General features: G+C 35.8%; 1 protein-coding gene across 2 annotated transcripts in view; it reads left to right on the top strand.

Moving 5' to 3' along the window:
* Positions 1-301: 301 nt before the first annotated feature.
* Positions 302-21,141, top strand: part of LOC149535166 (uncharacterized) — a 49,293-nt gene continuing 28,453 nt past the window's right edge. For both annotated transcript variants that reach the window (XM_089803157.1, XM_089803156.1), the window contains exons 1-2: positions 302-422; positions 679-788. In XM_089803157.1, the coding sequence (XP_089659283.1) occupies positions 696-788 (93 nt within the window). In that variant the 5' untranslated portion in view covers positions 302-422; positions 679-695. The remainder of the gene's footprint in view (positions 423-678; positions 789-21,141) is intronic.

Below are 21,141 nucleotides of genomic sequence, written 5' to 3' on the forward strand. Positions count from 1 at the left end.
AACAATGTCTAAATTTTCACCAAATTAACCTTCCACACCTCTTCAACATATCCATTACACACAAAGGTACAATTTCTAATTATGTATCCAAATCAAATATAATAAAATTCCAAAAAAAAAAACCCAAACAATTGAAGAAGAATATGAGAATCCAACAATTGAAACCACTAAAAAATTGGTGGGGCCACAAACCCTTCACAAATGGTGCCACAAACCCTTCATCTTTGTGAAGGGTAATCAAAAGCATTTTCTTTCATTTCGGTAGCCTCTACTTACCTATTTGGGCCAAAACGATAAATCTGTACGCGTTTGTAGGGTTTTGGCTTTTGAGATACCAATACTGTTGTATTCGCTCTGCTCGTTCTTACCATTGGAACTGCACTGTTTACTGTATTTGTTCTGCACCCTTTGTAATCTAATCAGTAAGTAATGTTAAGCAGAATATGTCGTCATAGATAAAGTTTTCCTTTTTATACAGCTTCGGTTTATGCCTTCCTCCGATATATTAGATCTAAAACAATAGATTTGTAAGGGATTTGCTAGCTACGTTCTTCGATTTTTGTCATAGAAGATTCTCTATTTTGAATGGATATTGTTTCTTATATATATTTTTTGAGTTTGATAAAGCTATTTCCTGGAGCGATTCATTTGATGCGGATTTTGATTTGAGGTACCCAGGTCGAGTGCTGTGTAAAATGACGACTGTAGTGGAGACTTCAGAGGATGACGCTACTCTTGCCGTGGCTCGTTTCACTGCAGAAATGGCGTGGGCTGACGCAGGACCTGAAGTAAGCATTCAACCTTGCACCGAAAACCTAGTAGATGAAATTGTCAAAATCTTTTATGTTTTAGAACTGGTTGTTGTGTGCCTAGTTCTTTTTCATTGAAGAGCTTTGTTTAAAAAAAAAAGAAAAAGTAATTCTACTTTTTGTCCTCCTCGATGTGTAAGAGGAAAAATCTGTTGATCAAAATTTGCTTACATTCTGATATCCGAGACACATATCAGGCCAGTGACTCCTCCTCCCACCCTTAACCAAAGATCCAAAACCCTGAAAATCAGATTCTAAAGAATTCCTCACGAAGTCACCAAAAATGATCCCAAGCCACTAATCCCTGTGCCCCGAGATGGAGCAAAATCCTCTTCGAAATTGTACACAAACAGGTACAGCACGTAGCACGAAATAGAGGGCAACATAACATCAGCTACTTCGTGATTTTATTCCAGCTGCTCGCCTTCAGTATGTAACTCTCATAGAGGTGATCAAAGCTAAAATGCTAAAGCCCAAAGAATGTGGAATGCCTTTCAAATGCCGAAAGGGAGAAAGTTTCTTCATAGTCTTATAGCGTTCTGTCTAAAGTATTCAGAAAATGTTACAAGGGAAACCATCAACATGGATGGCAAGAATTCAGGACTGTCAACCGGTAAGAATTTAGGACTGTCAACCTTCCAGGCACCTCCCATCACTTCTCGTCCATATCATCTTCCCTCAAATTTTTTTTTGTACCATAGTTGAAAAACTCTTACTCAGCAATAATACTTTTGGCCTAGAATCTAAAAGAAAGGAACTCTGCAAAAACTTGGGAAAACTCCACAATAAATCATCAATTTTATCAAACATTTTATATACATAAACGTTTAAAAAATGTTCTTAAAAACAAATATATTACTGAATTTGTTGAGCATATTACTAATTTCCATCACGTATAAATCAAAATTAGAATTTAATGCACACCATAACCAAAAAAACAAGTTCAACTCTAAATGAGTTATAATGTTACTTCCACCAGCTATGTTACATGTAGAAGTTGCCTCATCTAAAGATTGGAGTGTTCTAAATATGATCTGAGCCATTTCCCATTACAATATTTGCCAAATAATCTGCATCCAAATTTGGTCATACAAAGACACATCTTGAAAGACTTTGAAATCTGCAAGACAGTTTTTAAGAATGCTTATAGTCTCCAATTAGGAGTCTGAAATTTTACTTAATGAATTGATTACTAACAGTGATTTCCCTTCTGCCTAAACACTTCTTATTTCTGAAGTTTTTATGTTTTTTAAGGTCAATGATGAGGGTTGAGAGTCCTGCTGTATTATTCGGTCTTTCTGGGAGTGGCTTAGCTGACGGATATTCCTTCCCAATTTCTTATGATGCTGCCCATTACCGAGACCCCTAGGTTTCTGTGGGTCGCCTTGTCAAGATTCAACTTATGCGAACCCATTTCCAGATTTTCCCATTTAGCCTCCTCCCTTGAAGCTTTAGTCTCCCCTTCTCCAGGACCCTTAATAGGTGGATTTCTTAAACCAAATCAGCTCAGCTTCATTGCCGCATTAGGAAAGTAGATTCCCCCATCTTATGCTACCTAATTCTGCTATTAACTGCTACTATGGATGCTTCCACCTTATTTAGAATAGTGTCCAGCCTTGTTGACCTGTCTTGGGAAATCCTCCAATTTTGTTCCTTTCACAATTCCCATGGTAATATAGAGTGGCGATTAAACCATTAAGATAAATGGGTTGCATTATTATTCAGTAATGGTCAAGACTGAAACAGGCTGACAATATCAGTTGGTAGAGCAGAGGCCCATCCTAATTTAGCACACAGCTATATCCAGCATCTTTGAGCAAAAGTGCAGCCCATCAAGAGGTGATCCACCCTTTTCTTCTCACTTTGTACACAACTCGCACTTCAAATGGCCCTGATAGCCTGTATGTGGGAACTTATCAGCTGTTAATATTTTCTTTTGGATTACTGCCCAAGAGAAGATACCTGCTTTTCATAAACACAACCTATGCCAACACAAATTGATTGGTATTTTAACATCTTCATGATTCAAATCTTTTACCAACGGCCTGTACCTGTTTTTGGCATTATACTGAACATATTTGAATCCATTCCAAATAATTGTAATCCTTTCCATCCTGCAGTACCACCATTCTGTCACGACTCACGAGCATGTCGTCCTACCATCATGAAGATCCCAAGATAGATGATACACTATAAGGGGTTTGCATTTTAGCATTAAGTTCCAAATTTTCAAACCCTTAGGTGGATTAGCAAGCATTAAGATGTTGAAATTTCATCTTCTTGGAAGCACTTATGCTGCAATATATTAGCCCACTTCAGTTGTGGCCCTGAAAATATTCTCTAAATTAATACCTTGTTTTAGAGATTTTTTCCTTCTTAGTCCTGACCCTCCTTTCTTTGGCCTACATAGTTTGTCCCATGCAGTCAACACAAACATATTAGTTTCTGCCTTTCCATTCCAAAAGAATTTCCTTGCGCTGATAATGCTAGGCACAACATCAAGTAAATAGGTATGGCTGAGGTAACAGCCTTCAACATGATTATCCTGCTAGCCCACGAGAGCCACTGGCTCTTCCAAGCAGCAGTACTATTTGCAACAATCGCACAAAGTGAATCCCATAGTTTATTAGTCCCGTTTCCTTTATCAAGTGGTATTCCAAGGTAGGTAAATGGCAAAGACCCCTTCTTGAAACCAAGCAACCTTAATATTTCTTGTTCTTTTCTTGCTGAAATGAAAAAAAGATCAATCATTAAAGATATGTTTTAGATCAAGGGGTTAAGGTTGACAATCTCAGCCAAGGGGTTAGGGGTCGTTTGATTGTAAGATTCTACACCTGAGAGCAGAGCAACTTGACTCTTTAATTGGCCCATAAGTTGACAACCCTAGCAAGGTGTCACCAGCAAGGTTGTGCCAGAAGGAAAATGGTATACATTTGTTCATGTTCTACATTCAATATGCAAAGAAATCAAAGTAGTGGAACAACTTCCTAGTCTAACCTTGAGAGGGAAAACTTCCTCTGATTTTTGCAACAGGTACAGATTCTAAATAGAAATAAACATAAATAGCATGCTTACCACAACAAAATGATGTTTGTGGGGAAAATCCTTTATGCATAAAAACCCCACTCCAAATTTACACTATACTTGAGAGCAAGCTTCTCACAAGATAATTGCCAATTAGAGATCTAGAGGTGACTCAACAACCATTAGACCCTTATGCACAACCTTTCCCTCATGCACCTAATAAATATAAGAGATATAATACATGAAATTGTAGAATGGTATTACAAAACCATGGGCTAAAAGCCACCTAAAAAGTGGTACTTGTCAAATAGGAAATAATCAGAAGTCATGCAATGAAATGTTAGCGCAACCACAAAACTCAATTCTCAAAATAATATGCTTATTCTAAAAATAGAGAGAGAATGAAATTAATGTAATAACATAAAGTAAATGAAACTTGCACGATTGTATTTATTTCATATGTAGCCTTCATTGCTCTTTTCTTGTTTGTGTTGTACGGGTTGGCTTTCATATTTGTACCACTATTTCTGCCTTGAGATTGCAATAAAATTTGAAGATTTTGGTTCACGAGGACAAGAGATTAAGCTTGCTTTTTATAGATTTCAAGGATTTCAAACAACAATTGAGATTAAGAGGTTTGGGAAAGGATGAATGGTTGAGATCTACTAAGACAACGTAATTTAGATAAATAATAAGGCATAAAGAATCAAATAAAAATTTAATCAAGCACATGAGAAGAATTAAGAAATGAATTAGATAACCAAATTACTTAACTCATGTGCATGAAATTAATTAATAAGATAAAAGAATTTATTTATTTTCAAAAGAGTTTGTTTTCAAAAAGTGAATCTTTAAATAGATTAAAGAACTAGTTTAGTTATAGAAGACTAAATGACTAAATAATAAAAATAATTATTTAATTATGGGAGAGTAATAAAAATTGATTTAATTAAATAATAAAGATTGCTCAATTTAAGTGTAGTGAAAGGGGATTAGTTAAGTTATAAATTATTCGTTTGGATTAAAAGAAATTAGATAATTAAATAATTAAAAAATATTTAACTATAAGAAGGGAAGGAAATTTTGATTTTTTAATTTAAATTAGAAAAATGACAATAGATTAATTAAATTATTAAAATCATTTAGTTAATTATGAAGAAAATTAGTAAAAATGTTGCTTGCAGGCGTCAAGACATATTTTAGGTGTCTACATTTTGCTCCTCGCAATATTGAGCATTGTTTCAAAGAAAAATATTTTTTTTTTCTTGACTTAGTATGCCTAGTGGCAATGAGGTATTGTGGTGCCTCCTCAAGCAATTAACTGAAAATGTTGCTTGCAGGTGTCAAGACATATTTTAGGTGTCTACATTTTGCGCCTCGCAATATTGAGCATTGTTTCAAAGAAAAATCTTTTTTTTTTTGGACTTAGTATGCCCAGTGGCAATGAGGTATTGTGGTGCCTCCTCAAGCAATTGACTGAAAGATTTTGAACTCCAGTTTGTTGAGAGTGTGTTCAAGAGGACAAATTGATTATTAGGATGCACATATTTTTTCATGTCAGATTATCAAATCAAAACAACTGTACTATCTAATAGAAGAAATGTTAGTCAAGAGAATGGATTATTAAGAAGTGAACAATAGTTATTGATTGAAAGAATAGGTGATGATAGAGCATTGATCGAAATTTAAGTTTGATTGATAACATAGTCTTGAATTTCTATTGTACTTTTGCAAATGTAAGATAATTCTATAATGGAGCTTTATTATGTGACAAATTGAGATGTTTACACCAGGCTATAGAGAACCAAGTTGTTGATGCTTTCCCTTTGTGCTACAAACACATTGTAGGCTAGGAATATTTTCATTCATTCTAGTAGGGCTTGTTTGTTAAAGGTTGAGTTATTTGTGATAGTCACAGACATATTGATCCATGACCTTGGGTTTGCATGAGATCTTTACCAAATGGTTGTGTTGACACAAACACCTTTTTGTTGTAGAACTCCACAAAACCATCCCACAAATAGCAAGCAAAGGAACAAAATCACAAACCGTCATCTCTCCTCTAATCACTTTTGGATATCCTTGAGCATAAGAACTCAAATAATGATAAGACTCACCCGACCAAACAAATCAATAACCATTTAGATCTTGCAAAGATCGATATTTCTTAATAGGATGATGTTTGATAGGACACCCCTTTTAGGAAATATGTATTCCTTCAGGTATGATATTTGAGAGGGTGCCTATTCTAGGAATGATGTATCCGTAAAGGCAAGTTTTTTGATAAGTATGTTTAAAACTGATAGGCAATTGACTGGTTAGGTTGTAGGCCAACTTGGTAGTTTTTTTTTGTTGTTTCATGATTTGTTAAGTTCAATGTTTTGTTTGACTTGGTGTTTGTGTTTGCTCAAAGTGTTTGTGTCTTTGCGAGATATAATATATTATAATGACATTTTTGGATTTTTTAGATCTTTTGGTTGTTTTTCAAATTTTTGAAAAATGGCTAGATATTGGTTCAGGTAAAAGGCATGTTATAGGATTTATTCTCAAGGAGGATGTATTTATATTTCCTTAGTGCTTAATAGGGCATAAATTATTACAAATGAATGAGTGAATTGGTGGGATGAAAATCGATAGTCAAAAAATAGGGGAGGTTTATTAGGAAATCAGAGCAGATTTGGTTTTCAAGGACTATCTCACAACTATCTCACAATGGGAGAACATGTATATTTAAGCTAAGGGATTATATATCTGGCTATGTAAGTAATGGTATGACATTTTGAATGACATGTGATCCACAAGAATGAAGTTGTCAATTATTATTTTTGATCAAATATCGAGGGATGCATTTGGATAAGATGGAGATAGGATGAGCAGGATCAAAGGTGGTTATGGATGATAGAAGTAAGGAATGGATAAGATATTAGACATGGACTAAAGGTTTTGGATAAGGTGTAGTAGATAGGATGCATGATGCTAATGGAAATCCTCGCTTGGTTATGATGATCAAAGGTTGAAAAGGCAATATGGATTTGGATAAGGTTATGGATAATGGATAATGAGGGATGATGTAGGATGGGGTAGGTAGGATATCATTGATGAAACTTGCCCCTATGTGTAGAGTATCAAGGGAATAATGGATTACACGTGATGATTGTTTGCCATGTTTTAATTTTGGTACTTGCAGACTCCAGAAGAAGTGATTTTCACTACTGGACAACTTTTTTCTTCTTTCCTTTTTTCCTTTTTTTCATTTTTTTGGTGTCACAAAAGATGTTTTTTTGCCAGGTTTTCATCAAGGAGATTTTTTTTTTTGTGATTTTGTTCAACTTTTTGGAAGATAATAGGTGCATAATAGGGAAATAGAGGAAGGGCTCGAGCATCTTGTTCTTTGGATGGTATCCTTAAAAGGTGTGACACAATGGACCATGGCATACTAAAGATATGCTCAAAGATGTTGATAGGGTGATGGTAAAGAGAGATGAAATGGATGATGATATGGTGTAGGGTAAGGATTTTATGCGAAGGATTGGAAGGAGGGATGAAAGGAGGGAAAACAAGTGTTTGATGATGGATGGGTTGTTAGAAGATTTGTGTATGGGTGGATAGAAATGTTGGCACACACCTTGAAGGGTGATGGAAGGAAAATGGATTTTGTAGTGAGAAATTATGGTGGAGAAAAGGATGTGGATTGTGGGACACAAGGGTCCAAAATAAATGAAGGAGATGAAGAGATATCTAAGATAGTGGATTTTGTGACATATGGACACAAACTAGATTTGGAAGATATCTAGGTGTACAAATGCCATAAGTCTTTGAAATAGCAAGCGTGGGTGCCAATTTTGAGTTTTCTTTAGGATGCAATTCTTCTATAAGCAACTAGGGAATCCTTATAGCTTTTGATTTCTAGAGAATCTTTTGGATGGAATTCTTCTATAAGCAACTGGGGAGGCCTTATAATTTTTGATTTTTCTTTCCTCTGCAGTTCTTTGGATTGCATTGCTTTAATGACAAACATAGGAATCAACATGGTTTTTGGTTTTCCTTTTTTTGTAACAAGTCTTTGTGGCTTTGTGGATAATTCTTTTTGCTTTTGGATCAAATTTTGCTTTGTTTTTGCGTGTCTTATAAGTGGGACATGTTGATCCTTGGATGTTTGTGGGCTTTTTAACTTATGAGTTATGTGCTTGTCATCCAAAATTGCTTCCAATGGCGTTGAAACTCATGGGTGGATAGAAATGATATGGAGGACTTTTGGATGAGTTCATAGAGATGGATGTTTGGAAGGTTTCAATGATGTGTACGTTTGTTGATCTTGATTTATGAAAGGGTGAGTGGATTGTGATCTGAGGGTGATATGGATTGTTGATGGAGGGATGTAATGACCTAAGATGGATTGAAGGGAGGAGGCCTTTGATTTTGGGATATAAGGACCCAAAATGGATTAGGAGGATGGGGAAGGTATATGTTTGGGCTTATATGGAGGAATGTGGGATTTAGGAGGGATGCTAACATCTTGAGAGTGAGCTATGCAGCCTAGGCCATGATAATAAATATTTGCTTTTATATTAAGGGGTTGTAATATATTTTATCATGGAGTACTAACCCTTTTCCTTGATAATGCATGCTTTGAAAAATCTTATTAGCAATGGGATGCTTGTTACTTTCAAAACAAGACTAGAGCCCATTTTGAGGTGGATATTGTATGGAAGGAACAATAAGCTCATAATGTTGAAGATTGTAGCTGCGTTAAAGATCTTTATCTTTGGAAATATGGCTGTTATTACCATATTGTCACTTTCAGCTGAAAAGGACACTTATGTTTAATTTGTAATATTAAATGTAATGACATGTGTCATTTGACATATGTTGAGGCATGGGAATTCGAAGATTTGTAATTGTAATTGTAATAAAGAGTCATATTTTGGGAATTGGAGACTTCTTCGGTTGGAATGTGAAGAGTATCTCCTTAAGTTATATATGTCACATCTAGCAATAAGCATTGTACACTTAAACTTTTATGATCAATAAAATGATATTTTTTGTTGTGTGGCTGGGTTTTTTGCCTTCATTCTAAAAGGGTTTTCCTAGTATATTTCTGGTATTTATTATTTCAATTTTGGACCTTTTTCTTGTTGCTGTTTAAAATCTTTGATTTTTGGGCTCAAGTTTTAACATGGTATCAGAGCTAGGTTGATATCATAAATAAGGAAGTGTTAATGTTGAAAGATGTTCAGGTTCTTATATTGACGTATCTTTTAGTGGACATGTGTTCAACATTCATTCATATTTTCTGACTGTTCTCTTATTTAGTATGACTTTGCCTAACTGCTATAGGATCAAGGTCTTATCTCAAAATTGTCCATCTTTATTATTGGTGGTTCAATATCTAGAAGAATACGTCAGAGTTTTGGTTGCATCTAAAGAGGGAAAGCTAGCATATGAGTGATTTGTCTATTGAACCTTGTGGATGAAAATGTCCCATGGAAGTATTCTTTTGAATGGACGGTTTCTGCATGTCTTCAAGAAGGATATTAATAGAAAAGTATGCGTTAAGATTTTTGTTTATATATATGACTGGAGGTGGTGCTCAATATATGTGTATTTCATTGAAAAAGTTGGAGGCATGGTCACAGAGGTTATATGTTGATTGCAACATCTCCTTGTATGATCATTATGCAAATATCAAGGCCAACTCCTAATTATCTTTGGATACAACTCTCAATAGCTACATATGTGGTCACCATATCTAGACACAGATGCCCTCATGGACAATTTACTTCGTGTGATAGTTGCTCTATGATAAGGAGATCGATTATGATTTGGCATCGAGTTGTAGTCCTAGCACTTTATGTGTCAAGGATGGAGCATACAAGTGAATGGATCTAATGCTCTTCCCTGTCATCAGTATCTTCGTTGTCGAGCTTCCTAAAGAATTTTGATATTAATCTATTTTGCAGGGTCCTTGGTTTATTCTTGCTTTCTTAGTGGGATTCTTTTTAGGGAGCATTATTAAGCGTGATTCTTTTCAGGAAGTTTGAAAAAAAAAAAAAAAACTATCAACTATATTTTCTTTTATCAAACGTTTTTTTTCCTTTAATCATTTCTTTCCTTAATGTTAGTTATGGGAGAATAACTATGTGTGCCATGTCAACACTTGCGTGTTAGAGCTGTCTTGCAGTTCGACGTAGGAGTCTTGTAATGGTAGATATATTTATTTCTATTTGTGTGCTCGTGTATGATGAGGATAGGACATCGTTGGAGTCTTGTGAAGGTTGATGTTTGCCTTCCATCGTTTTTTTAACATGTTGATATCTTAGTGTCTCCATTGTTGGGAGTTATTGTGACAAATGTTTTGAACTTGTGTTGTCACCATTTCTTGTTTATTTCGTGTGTGAAGTGTATGCACTATGGAGTTATGTGGCAAATTGTGGATGTTTGTATGCATCGTGGAGTATCATTACATGGTGTTTTATTGCTGTGCCATTCAAGCTCCTACATGGGGTGTTTTATTAGTATCATTGTGAAAATCAAACTCAAGGTAAATATACTGCCTGCGTAACTCCTCTTTGAGATCAAATGCTTTTACGTGTATTGATTTTGGATGCATGTATGCTTGATGTGGGATCGAATTAAAGATTTTAAATCCCATCACCGGAGATTGAGATTTCTTCATACAAAATTATAATCATTCAAGGAGGATTATCTGACAAAAATTCAGTAATTGGGAAAGAAGTAAATTAGAGACATAGGCCGTTCGTTGATGCAAGAAGAATCTTTAGTTTAAATAGTTGTAGGCTTTGTAAGCTGAAGGGTCTAAGGAGTGATAGTGGCATTATGGCTCAATATGCCTGAAGTAGAGCACGATGAGGATAGGACACTGTAAGAGTCTTGTGACGGTTGATTTATTGACTTGCATCGTTTTTTTTAATGTGTTGATATCTTAGTGTCTTCATTGTCGGGAGTTATTGCGACTGCCAATTTGAATTTGTACTGTCGCCATTTCTTGTTTATTTCGTGTGTGAAGTGTATGCACCATGGAGTTATGTGGCAAACAATGTCCCCTTTTTGGGACATTAGATATACTGAAGTCTTATTATATATAATGTTAAAATTCACTAGGAGAGCGTAGACTCAAATTATAAAAAGGTCAATTTAATGTTATAAAGAGGCAAAAGGTCAAGGAGGAATAAGATGAAATGCCAAAGGGAAGTTGAAGAGTCACAAGGAATAGGATGAAAGCCAGAGGGGAGTTGAAGAGTCTTAGTTTGTGTATTATAAAGGGAAAGAGGCTCATTCTTGGGGATGCTTGTTTTGTGATTCATTTTTAGTTTTCTCTCTTGTGAGAGTTATTCAGAAAGCTTCAGCTTTCAGCTCGTATGAGGACGTAGCCCCTCGTATCGACAGATAGTGGATGCAAACCCATTGTCTGGGGAGACATCAATTCAGGTGTTTCACATGCGCTTACAGGTTCTTATTCTAGTATTCCAATCCGATTGTCTGTATTTTAAGATCGGATTTGTTAGTGCTGGTTATTGTATTGTTGTTGCAGAATGCAATAACGTTGTTTAAGGAGTTTTATGAGAGTTTTTTGGTTTTATCATTGTGGTAATGCATTTTATATGCTTGAATTCCTGAATATTATTTTGAAAAGACAGGTTTATATCTATTGGAGGATCTGTTGTTTGTCTATTACTGTTCATAGTACATATGCCTATGGTTTAAGTTTTGAATATTGGTTTTGAGGAAACAACTAGGTATACGACTATTGGGGATGCTTTCTAGTATTTATATTACCGGTTTCTACTATGCAACTTCACATATGTGTGCTTTGAATGTTATCTGGGAAAGAAATCAACAAATATCCGGTTGGGGATATTTCAGTGGTATCAGAGCTGTGCATCCTGCTGTCCTGTGAGGTTATTGAGTTTATAAAACCTAGTTCTCATTTTCAATTTTCAAGGCTGAGATTCGAATTGATAGAATAAGCTACAGGCAGATAGAGTTTATGGCAGCAAGAAGTTGTGGTATTTGAATTCAGTAGTGTGTGTGGTGGTACCACAGGTCTCATTGAACAGTTTGATATTAGGCAGTAGGCAGGATGGATGGAAATCTCATAGCCGAAGAAGACAGTTCATGTAGACAGAGAAACTTGCACACCAGACTTGCTAGAAGGTCGGGCGTCTACAACAGGATACTTGTAGTCGGGAATAATATATCACATTACCGTCGGGGGTATTGACAAGGATAGAGTTAGCCATCAATAGACCCGTCACTGCAGAGTTATCTTCATCTACTGAGAGATCGCGAGCCAAAGGTAGGGAGCTAAGATAGAATCCCATGAACAATATGGATGCAAAAATGATTGAAAGCTAATAGTTTCAGAGTTGATGATCTTGAGAGTTATACCACTGGGACGACAAGTAGTGGGCTCATTCACACCACAGCAGAAAGGGGCACCTTGTGTGAGTTACATTTCCCTTGGAGTCGGTAATACATTGTTGGTATTTTACTAGCTTTAAAACAACAGTAGCAGAGCACGGGATCTCCTACAGATCAGAACTTGTGGAAAGGGGTGATGATGATGAGCCTCGAGCACAACATCACCACAGAGATAGTGAGTGACTCATAATGAAATAGCAAGGTCCTCTCATGGCAGCAATGGGGATATCATCTCTTCAACCAACAACAATTGCTTATAGCTCTTGAAGAATATCAGCTAATTTAAAGATCCGAAACAGAGTTTTATTCATCATGCAAGTCGAGAGGTTCTTGTTTTATGTTAAACGACACATAGCAAATATAAAAGAAGCACGATAATTATTTCATTGGCTGACTATATGTTTTTGGAACGAGGGATTAATTTAAACGTTGAAAGATTTAATATTCCATTGGAAAATTTATCGGGCCCCCCTAATGAAGTGATTTCGTCCATAATTGCAATTACATGCCAGTTTCGAAGGCTAGAGGAAGCAAATAAGCCATTATGCCCCCTGTTGAAGTTTTGAACGAATATAATAATTTTTGTTAGTCACTGTGATCATTACGAGCATTACCATAAATCACGACAAGTAAAAGATCAATACTAATTGTTTAAATTTTGGCGTCTTTTGGTAACCGATGAATAACTCATTTTTTTTGAAACGGTAAGAATGAGCAAATGTGTCTTATCCAACCTTTACTTCATAAAAGAACAAACGCGTATCTTATAGTGATTTTGTATCTTGTTGATCATATGTAAACCGTCAACAAGCAATGGTAAGGGAGTGCAGTCAGTAGAGATTGAAAGTTGACCATATGTGGGGGCATGGGCTCAGTTTGTGCTTATACTCCTTTAAAAATAAGATTATCTTCTTGGGGCTGGGACCGCAATTGGAACAAGTACGAAGAATTGAGCATATAGCTGCTTCTGGAGCCATCAATTCTCAAATTAGACATCATACATATACTCACCAGGTGTTAGGAAATTATTTGCTCCCATCTTTGAAGGATTTTTGAGGGATCACAAAGTGGAGCAATCTGTAGGTTGAGGATAGCAACTTTATGGGAGTCTTAGCGTAACAAGAAGGATTGTGGAATCTAAGCAACCAATAGTAGTAACCATCTTCGTCCCACTTCAAGGATAGGGAGTCGTGGGATTGTTGGTCACCGTTGAGGGAGCAGCCAGCAACAATGCCAAACACCCGGTCACGTGAATAGTTGGCCTCACCTACAATCTCCGGGTGCAAGTCGGGGTGTTTAAATCTCTCTTTATCATTCACCAATGAACATATATATATGGCCATGGTGTTTGAATTATGAATAAATAGGTGTTACATCCATATGGTTTGTCCCTATCTATTTGTAATGTGCAAGAGTATTGAATTGGAACCAGTAAGGAGTTAGTTTGGTTCCTAGGAATAATTGTCATCATCCTATTGTCGCATTGGTAATTACTGTTAACAATAGGTTGGTAAAGAAATAACATTACTGTTCTTGATTTTCGTGTTAGTGATCGAGTGTGTAATTACTCTTGGAGTATTAAATCATAACAATAATATCAGATCTTAACATCTGGAACCACATGCCAATTGTTTGATGAAATTTTGCCAATTCAAATTTGTATTCTTTGTTATAACAACCAGGGTTCCTTACAGTGTTATGAAGGTTGAGGCTAAAACCAGTTGATGGGATGGATATTCTCCTAAGAGTATGGTAGATGAACAATGCAGTTCTACAAGCAGTTTTCTGTAGCTGTGTTTTTAATGTAGTTGGCCAAGTGTGGTTGCTACTGTTCTAATAGCTAGCAAGGAGAAGGCATCTGTATGGGAGGAAAAAGTAATCAAAGTGAAGGCATTGCAGAGGATAACAAGTAATATCACAGGCTTGGTTAATTGACTTATTATCACTTGGAAGAGAAAGAAAGTATTGAGTAATTGTTATTACAGAAAATACAGGTTTGTACTTACCAATGGTGCTATTTCTTTTTGAGCTGAGGGAGGCTCCTAGAATGGCCCGAAATGTGTAAGAGGTAGTCCTTGATCATAGACTAGTAGCAGAATGTAGTTGTTTGTCAGACTTACAGTAACAGAACAACAACATTCAGCAATGAGAAAAGATTTGGATAAAATTAGGAAAGGTACTATGAAGCCACAAGAGCAGTTAGCCCAGAATTTCAAATTTGACATAAGAGTAGAAATACTTGACATTTATGGAAAGTATAAAGAACTTCCTACCCGAATTCAGAATGATTTATCATTCAATGATTACTTGGATTTTCATCTAGAGCAGCAAAATAAGACTGAGATGGCAAAGAGGAAGTATTTGGAATTGGTTCAGGATATTCTTGCAAGGGTCCAGGGCAAAAATGTGTATGAGCAATTTCCAGAAAATCATGATCAGTGAATAGAGGTTCTTGAAAAAGAAGAGCTGTCATCTATCATTGTTTTACAGCGTTCCAACAACCATGTAGAAGATGTTACGCAGGGTACAAGTTTTTATATTGGTGAATTGGAGGTTAGTGTTGACAAACAGGCTGATGAGGATGTTTGCACACAAGGTAATAGCAGATTGGAATCTTTGTGTGATGAACCATATATTTCCTACACCCATGACGAGAATTCAGAGGAACAATCTAAGATGACACTGCAAGACAATGAACTGCTTCAATAGGACAATAATGAAATGCATACCTTAAAGAATCAGTTGAAGGTTAGTAATGACATGGTTGTGGCATTGTTGGTACATTATGACAACACTCACAAGATGGTGGAAGATCTCTTCATAAAGGTTCAAAAGAGAGGGGAAGCATATTGACTTATTTCTGATTTGCAAGTTGTCAAAACAACTCTTGAAACTATGAAATCAGATTATTTATTTTTGCTTTTCGACAGGGACAACATTCTTAAGGTTGCTGAAATACATGTTGACCAGCTGAAAAAGGGAAGGAATGGAGTTATGGGGCACAATAGGGAGCTTAAGTCTACTCAGAAGGTATTGGATGAAACTTGATTTTCTCTTCAGGAAGCAAAAAATCAGATCAGGGTCACGAATCACTCTCAGGAACAGGAGCACAAAGAGAGGTAGGAATTTTTCATTGAGGTAATTGATGAACTTGATAGCATTCAGCATACGTTTTTTGGATAGTTGCCCCAAGCGATCAAGTTCGAAAACTTAAAAATACATTCAGCTTATAGACAATCCTTTGTTTGAGGTAGATGTGGTTTGGATTTCCGATAACCCACTTTTTAAGGTAGAGGAGAGAGTTCCTCTTGGATTCCAGAAAGAGGATGATCTTGACTTGAGAGATTCAGATCAAGCTACAGTTCTTAATAGTGAAACCTGGTCACAGGATTGGAGTGATGATTTGACTATGATTGTGCATCATTGGATCAGTCCGCATAGGGTTCTTGATTTCACACCATACAGGAGTTGGTTGGATTATTTACATCAGCCATTGGATAGTTTTGGGTGTAGCATTGAGGAAAGTTATGTGTTGATCATAGGGAATGCTCTTTCAGCTTCATTCTTATTCATAGTACCTATGTATTCAGAGGTTCTCTAGATTGAAGATGACAGTATGGTATTAGTTGCGCCCAGGATGTTACCTTCAAATTTTGAGCGGCTTGCCTATTACATCATCTATTTAGGTCGAGTTGTCACCATCTACTGGATTATGCATAGTTCTTTGATACATTTCTATCTTATCATATCAGCTGGTTATGAAAATAGGGTTTGGGATCCAGGTGTTGATCATATGTCTTTATGGGTTGTTGAGGACCTTCCTATAATTCTCTTTAGTTTGAGGTTGGATACAGTGATGATCAGAGTTGTACAACTTATAGGTGCAACTTTTTTTCATAGAGTTATATGGGATCTAGGGATCTAGTTGTCGGATGGATTGCAGAGTGACACATTGCTTCGCGAGATGGCCGAATTTGTTTTCAAATTGGGCTACAGGGCTACATGCAAACTCATATGGGATCCTGGTATTGATTGCTTGCGGACAAGCAATTTTAAGGAGGGGAGATTTGTAATGTCCCCTTTTTGGGACATAAGAAATACTAAGTCTTATTATATATAATGTTAAAATTGACTAGGAGAGCGTAAACTCAAATTATAAAAAGGTCAATTTAATGTTATAAAGAGGGCAAAAGGTCAAGGAGGAATAAGACGAAATGCCAGAGGGAAGTTTAAGAGTCACAAGGAATAGGATGGAAGCCAGAGGGGAGTCGAAGAGTCTTAGTTTGTGTATTAAAAAGGGAAAGAGGCTCATTCTTGGGGATGCTTGTTTTATGATTCATTTTCAGTTTTCTCTCTTGTGAGAGTTATTCAGAAAGCGTTAGCTTTCAGCTAGTACGAGGACGTAGCCCCTCATGCTGGCAGAGAGTCGACGTAAACCCATTGTCTGGGGAGATATCAGTTAAGGTGTTTTACATGTGCTTACAGGTTCTTATTCTAGTATTCCAATCCGACTGTTAATTTGTATTTGAAGATTGGATTTGTTAGTGCTGGTTATTGTATTGCTGTTGTAGAATGCAATAATGTTGTTTAAGGAGTTTTATGAGAGTTTTCTGGTTTTATCATTGTGGGTCTATAATGCATTGTTATATGCTTGAATTCCTGAATATTATTTTGAAAGACGGGTTTATAATATAATAATTGTGTTGGTTCATCTGCTAGTAGGGTGGGAACTATAGGGTAGGGCATGTTATGTATAGAATCCCAGTAGGGCATAAAATAGTAGGGGGAAGTGGTTAGATCTGCAGGGGGTCGGTTCAGTGATGCCCGCCATAGAGATAGATAGGGATGATATAGGGTGCTCTTGCATCGTCATTGGTTGTTCTGCATGCAGAGTGGTACTCGTCATCAAGGGTTGATGGGGTGATGCTCATCTATTGGAGGATTTGTTGTTTGTCTATTACTGTTCATAGTACATCTGCCTATGGTTTAAGTTTTGAATATCGGTTTTGAGGAAACAATTGAGTATACGACTATTGGGAATGCTTTCTAGTATTTATATTACCGGTTTTTACTAAGCAACTTCACATATGTGTGTTCTTAATGTTATCTAAAAAGAAATCAACAAATATCATCTGGTTTGGGATATTTCACAAACAGTGGACATTTGTATGCATCGTGGAGTATCATTACATGGTGTTTAATTATTGTGCCATTCAAGCTCCTACACAGGGTACTTTATTACTGTCATTGTGAAAATCAAACTCAAGATAAATATACTGCCTACGCAACTCCTCTTTTAGCATCAAATGCATTTGCGTGTATCGATTCCGGATGCATGTATGCTTGACATAGGGTCAAATGAAAGATTTTTAATCCCATCAGCAGAGATTGAGATTTCTCTTATAGAATTATAATCGTTCAAGGAGGATTATCTGACAAAAATTCAGCAACGGGGAAAGAAGTAAATCAGAGACATAGGCCGCTCGTTGATGCAAGAAGAATCTTCTATTTAAATAGTTGTAGGCTCTGTAAGCCGAAGGTCTGAGGAGTGATAGTGGCAATATGGCTTGATATGCTTGATGCAGAGCACGGGGCCCTACATGGCATCTGAACTCGTTACTTCATTTATCAGGTTGAAGGCACAAAGAGGGGATTTTTTTTTATGATTGGATTGGGTTTGTTCGTGGAGTATGGTCAAGGTCCAAGGGAACGAGACTACGATGCTTCATTTAAGTTGTTAGCTACAATAAGAGCTTAGAGTTGATCAGTTACTAGTTCCAATAGAGTGAACTGAGAATGACACGGTATCTATTGTTAAGGGGGTTATCTTGGTTTCATTCAATGGTTATGGATGTCACTTGAAAAGAGATAAATATCCTATGATTTTTGAAGTTTTGTTATAATAAAAAATAGTGGTCACCTTTCAATATATATGAATGTTGATTCTAAATTGCGACTGATCTTTTATCTCTCTTTGTTGTTGGATGCAACAAGAAAGGCGATAGGTTGCTTTAATAAAGAGGGAGATGTTGAGCTTTAGAGGGAGATTTTAGATTCAAAGGGAGGCTTCATAATTAAGAGGGAGCAATTTTGGAATTCCCTTCATTCTCATATATGCTTGTGATGCTTATGGTATTTGTAGAATTTGAGACTTAAATGGAACTAAGTCTTGTTTTGTTATACCTATTTTTGTGTGAATAAATGAGATTGTAAGATCAACTATGATAACTCTTTCACTATGCAATAGTGAATATCATGTTGAGAGAGTCCATGATGTCATCATGTTGAGAGATTCTGCGATGGGAGTTGAATGTCATGTTGAGAGATTCCATGACAGTTCCTGTTGATAGAGTCCATGATTAAAGGCTTAGTTGTGAGTCTTACAAATCTGTTGAGTGATTCTATGGTTATGAGCAAATGTTACAGGTTTTCATGTTGAGTGATTCCATGAATATGAGCAATTGCTATAGGTTTTCATGTTGAGTGACTCCATGAATATGAGTAACTATTACAAGTTTTCATGTTAAGTGGTTTCATGAATTTTATATGATCTATATGATGAGATTTTATCATTGACATTTTGCTTGCAGTCTTCTGTGATTGTTCAGCTAAAGATCTCTCGCTGGCTAAGAGGGAGTGTTGAAGATTGTAGCTGCGATAAAGATCTTTATCTTTGGAAACATGGACGTTATTAGCATTATTGTCACCTTCAGCTGAAAAGGACACTTATGTTTAATTTGTAATATTAAATTTAATGACGTGTCATTTGACATGTGTCGAGGCATGGAAATTCGAAGAGTTGTTGTAATAAAGAGTCACGTATTGGGAATTGGAGATTTCTTCAGTTGGAATGTAAAGAGTCTCTCCTTAAGTTTTATATATATATATATATATATATATATTGCATCTAGTGATACACATTGTACACTTGAACTTTTATGATCAATAAAATGAACTTTTATGGAAAAGAGATCCTAAGGAGTTGGGATCTTTCTCAAAGTTTGGAGGGAATTGGAAGCTCTTGGTATCTTGATTCATTGAGGACATGTTTCTTCATACTTTAGATTATCCTCTTGACACACATCAATTCTATTGATTGGGTATGGGTTTGGATGTATATGTGGGATTCTTGGAAGGATTCAATACTTTGGTGTGAAGTGGATTTTGAATGAGACTCATTGAGGTAGGTTTTATTGAGAATGGAACATATGGTGACACTGGATCTAGGATTGCTTAATTGTTGAAGGGATTTGCATCAAGAAAAGGATTAGCTTGGATTTTTGTTGCGGATAGTGTTGATGTGAGTTTTTGTTCCACTACAATGTACAAAATTGAATACTTTTTATTCCAAGATGAAATACCAAATTTCCATCTCTCTGTTGAATAAGGATGCTCATATGCTAAACAATGCATATGGATTGTGTGATCAAAGGAGACAACCATAAAGCTCCTTCTTTATTGTGGACTTCCACTCAATTTTATGATGTGATATGTTGGTTATCACAAAGGGACTTGCACTCAGTTTTATGATATGATATGTTGGATATCACAAAGGGACTTACACTATTAGTTCAGTTGATATCAACAAGTTCAAAACACTTGAAACCAAATAATTGCAAATGAGAAAAGTTTAGGAATTCTATACAACTCTGGGAATGTAGGACAATATTGATGGTGTTGGTTCCCAAAACCGCAGATTGGAAATCTAAGAGCTTTTCGCTTCTCTAATAAGATTTCTCAATCAATTATGGCCAATGAACATGAGTCACTTCAATTCCCTTGCACTTCTGGCTTTGCTACACCTAGGCGGGTAAACCTTCACCTCAAATGCTAACTACTTGGTTCGAAGATTTTCTATAGCGAATTTAAGCTTTGGGAGTTCTCCGACTGGCAAGGTCTTTGAACTTGAACAATATGAAATTATGTGGAATGCTTAAAATGGATGTTTTGTATAAGGTTTTTAACAATGGATTTGAGGTTTTGTAAGAAGGAAGTTATAGATTTTCCGACTTCAAATATAAATCCAATACTTAAATGATAAAAAGACTAGTGCTTTAACTTATTCGGGCAACGTAATCAACTACAATGAAGATTATAATGTACAACTTTATAATTTTCTATACACAAACTATAAACAGTTTAATAATCAAGACTCGACGGATCGAATATATATATATATATATATATATATATATATACACACATTTCTAAACTAGTCTAGATTGCGCTTTAATTGCTAAGGTCGGGGAGACAGACTAGACACAGATTCAGAAACAATTAAATATTTCACAATATTTGCGATGATCGAGTTTAAAATGCCATAGATGACCTCGTCCACTTATATGACATTTAAATTGTTTATGGAATTTTAAAAATGATAATAAAGGACCAATCAACTGCAATTTAATTCTCATGCCATTTAAATAATAAAAAAGCAACAAGCTTTTATAAATCACTGAAATATAATATTAGAATATATTACAAAGCCATATTAAAACTCCTTATCCCTTCGTACAAATGAATAGTGTTTTTTTTCGAATGTATTGTGTCTCCTTTCAAAATGACGTTAGAGTCTATTATTTGTAAGTGGATCAAAGGATGCATAGATTCCTTTTGAACCATTGCACCTTTAAAATAAAAACTAATCATCTAAAAATCACATTTTTAATCTAAGCTAATCTACTTATATTGTTATCGGGATAACTAAGTGTTTTGCTTATGTATTAAATATTATCTCCACAACATCAAAATACATATTACACAGGTTAGGATAAGTGTTTGAAAAATGGTGAGTTGTTCGATTTGCACAGGAATGATAAGTCTTTGAACTCGCACCATGCACCATCAGAATGTTTGCAGAGTTTCT

The sequence above is a fragment of the Cupressus sempervirens genome, chromosome 10, assembly GCF_028749045.1.
Source record: "Cupressus sempervirens isolate cs-2001-9-10 chromosome 10, ASM2874904v1, whole genome shotgun sequence".
NCBI lineage: Eukaryota > Viridiplantae > Streptophyta > Pinopsida > Cupressales > Cupressaceae > Cupressus > Cupressus sempervirens.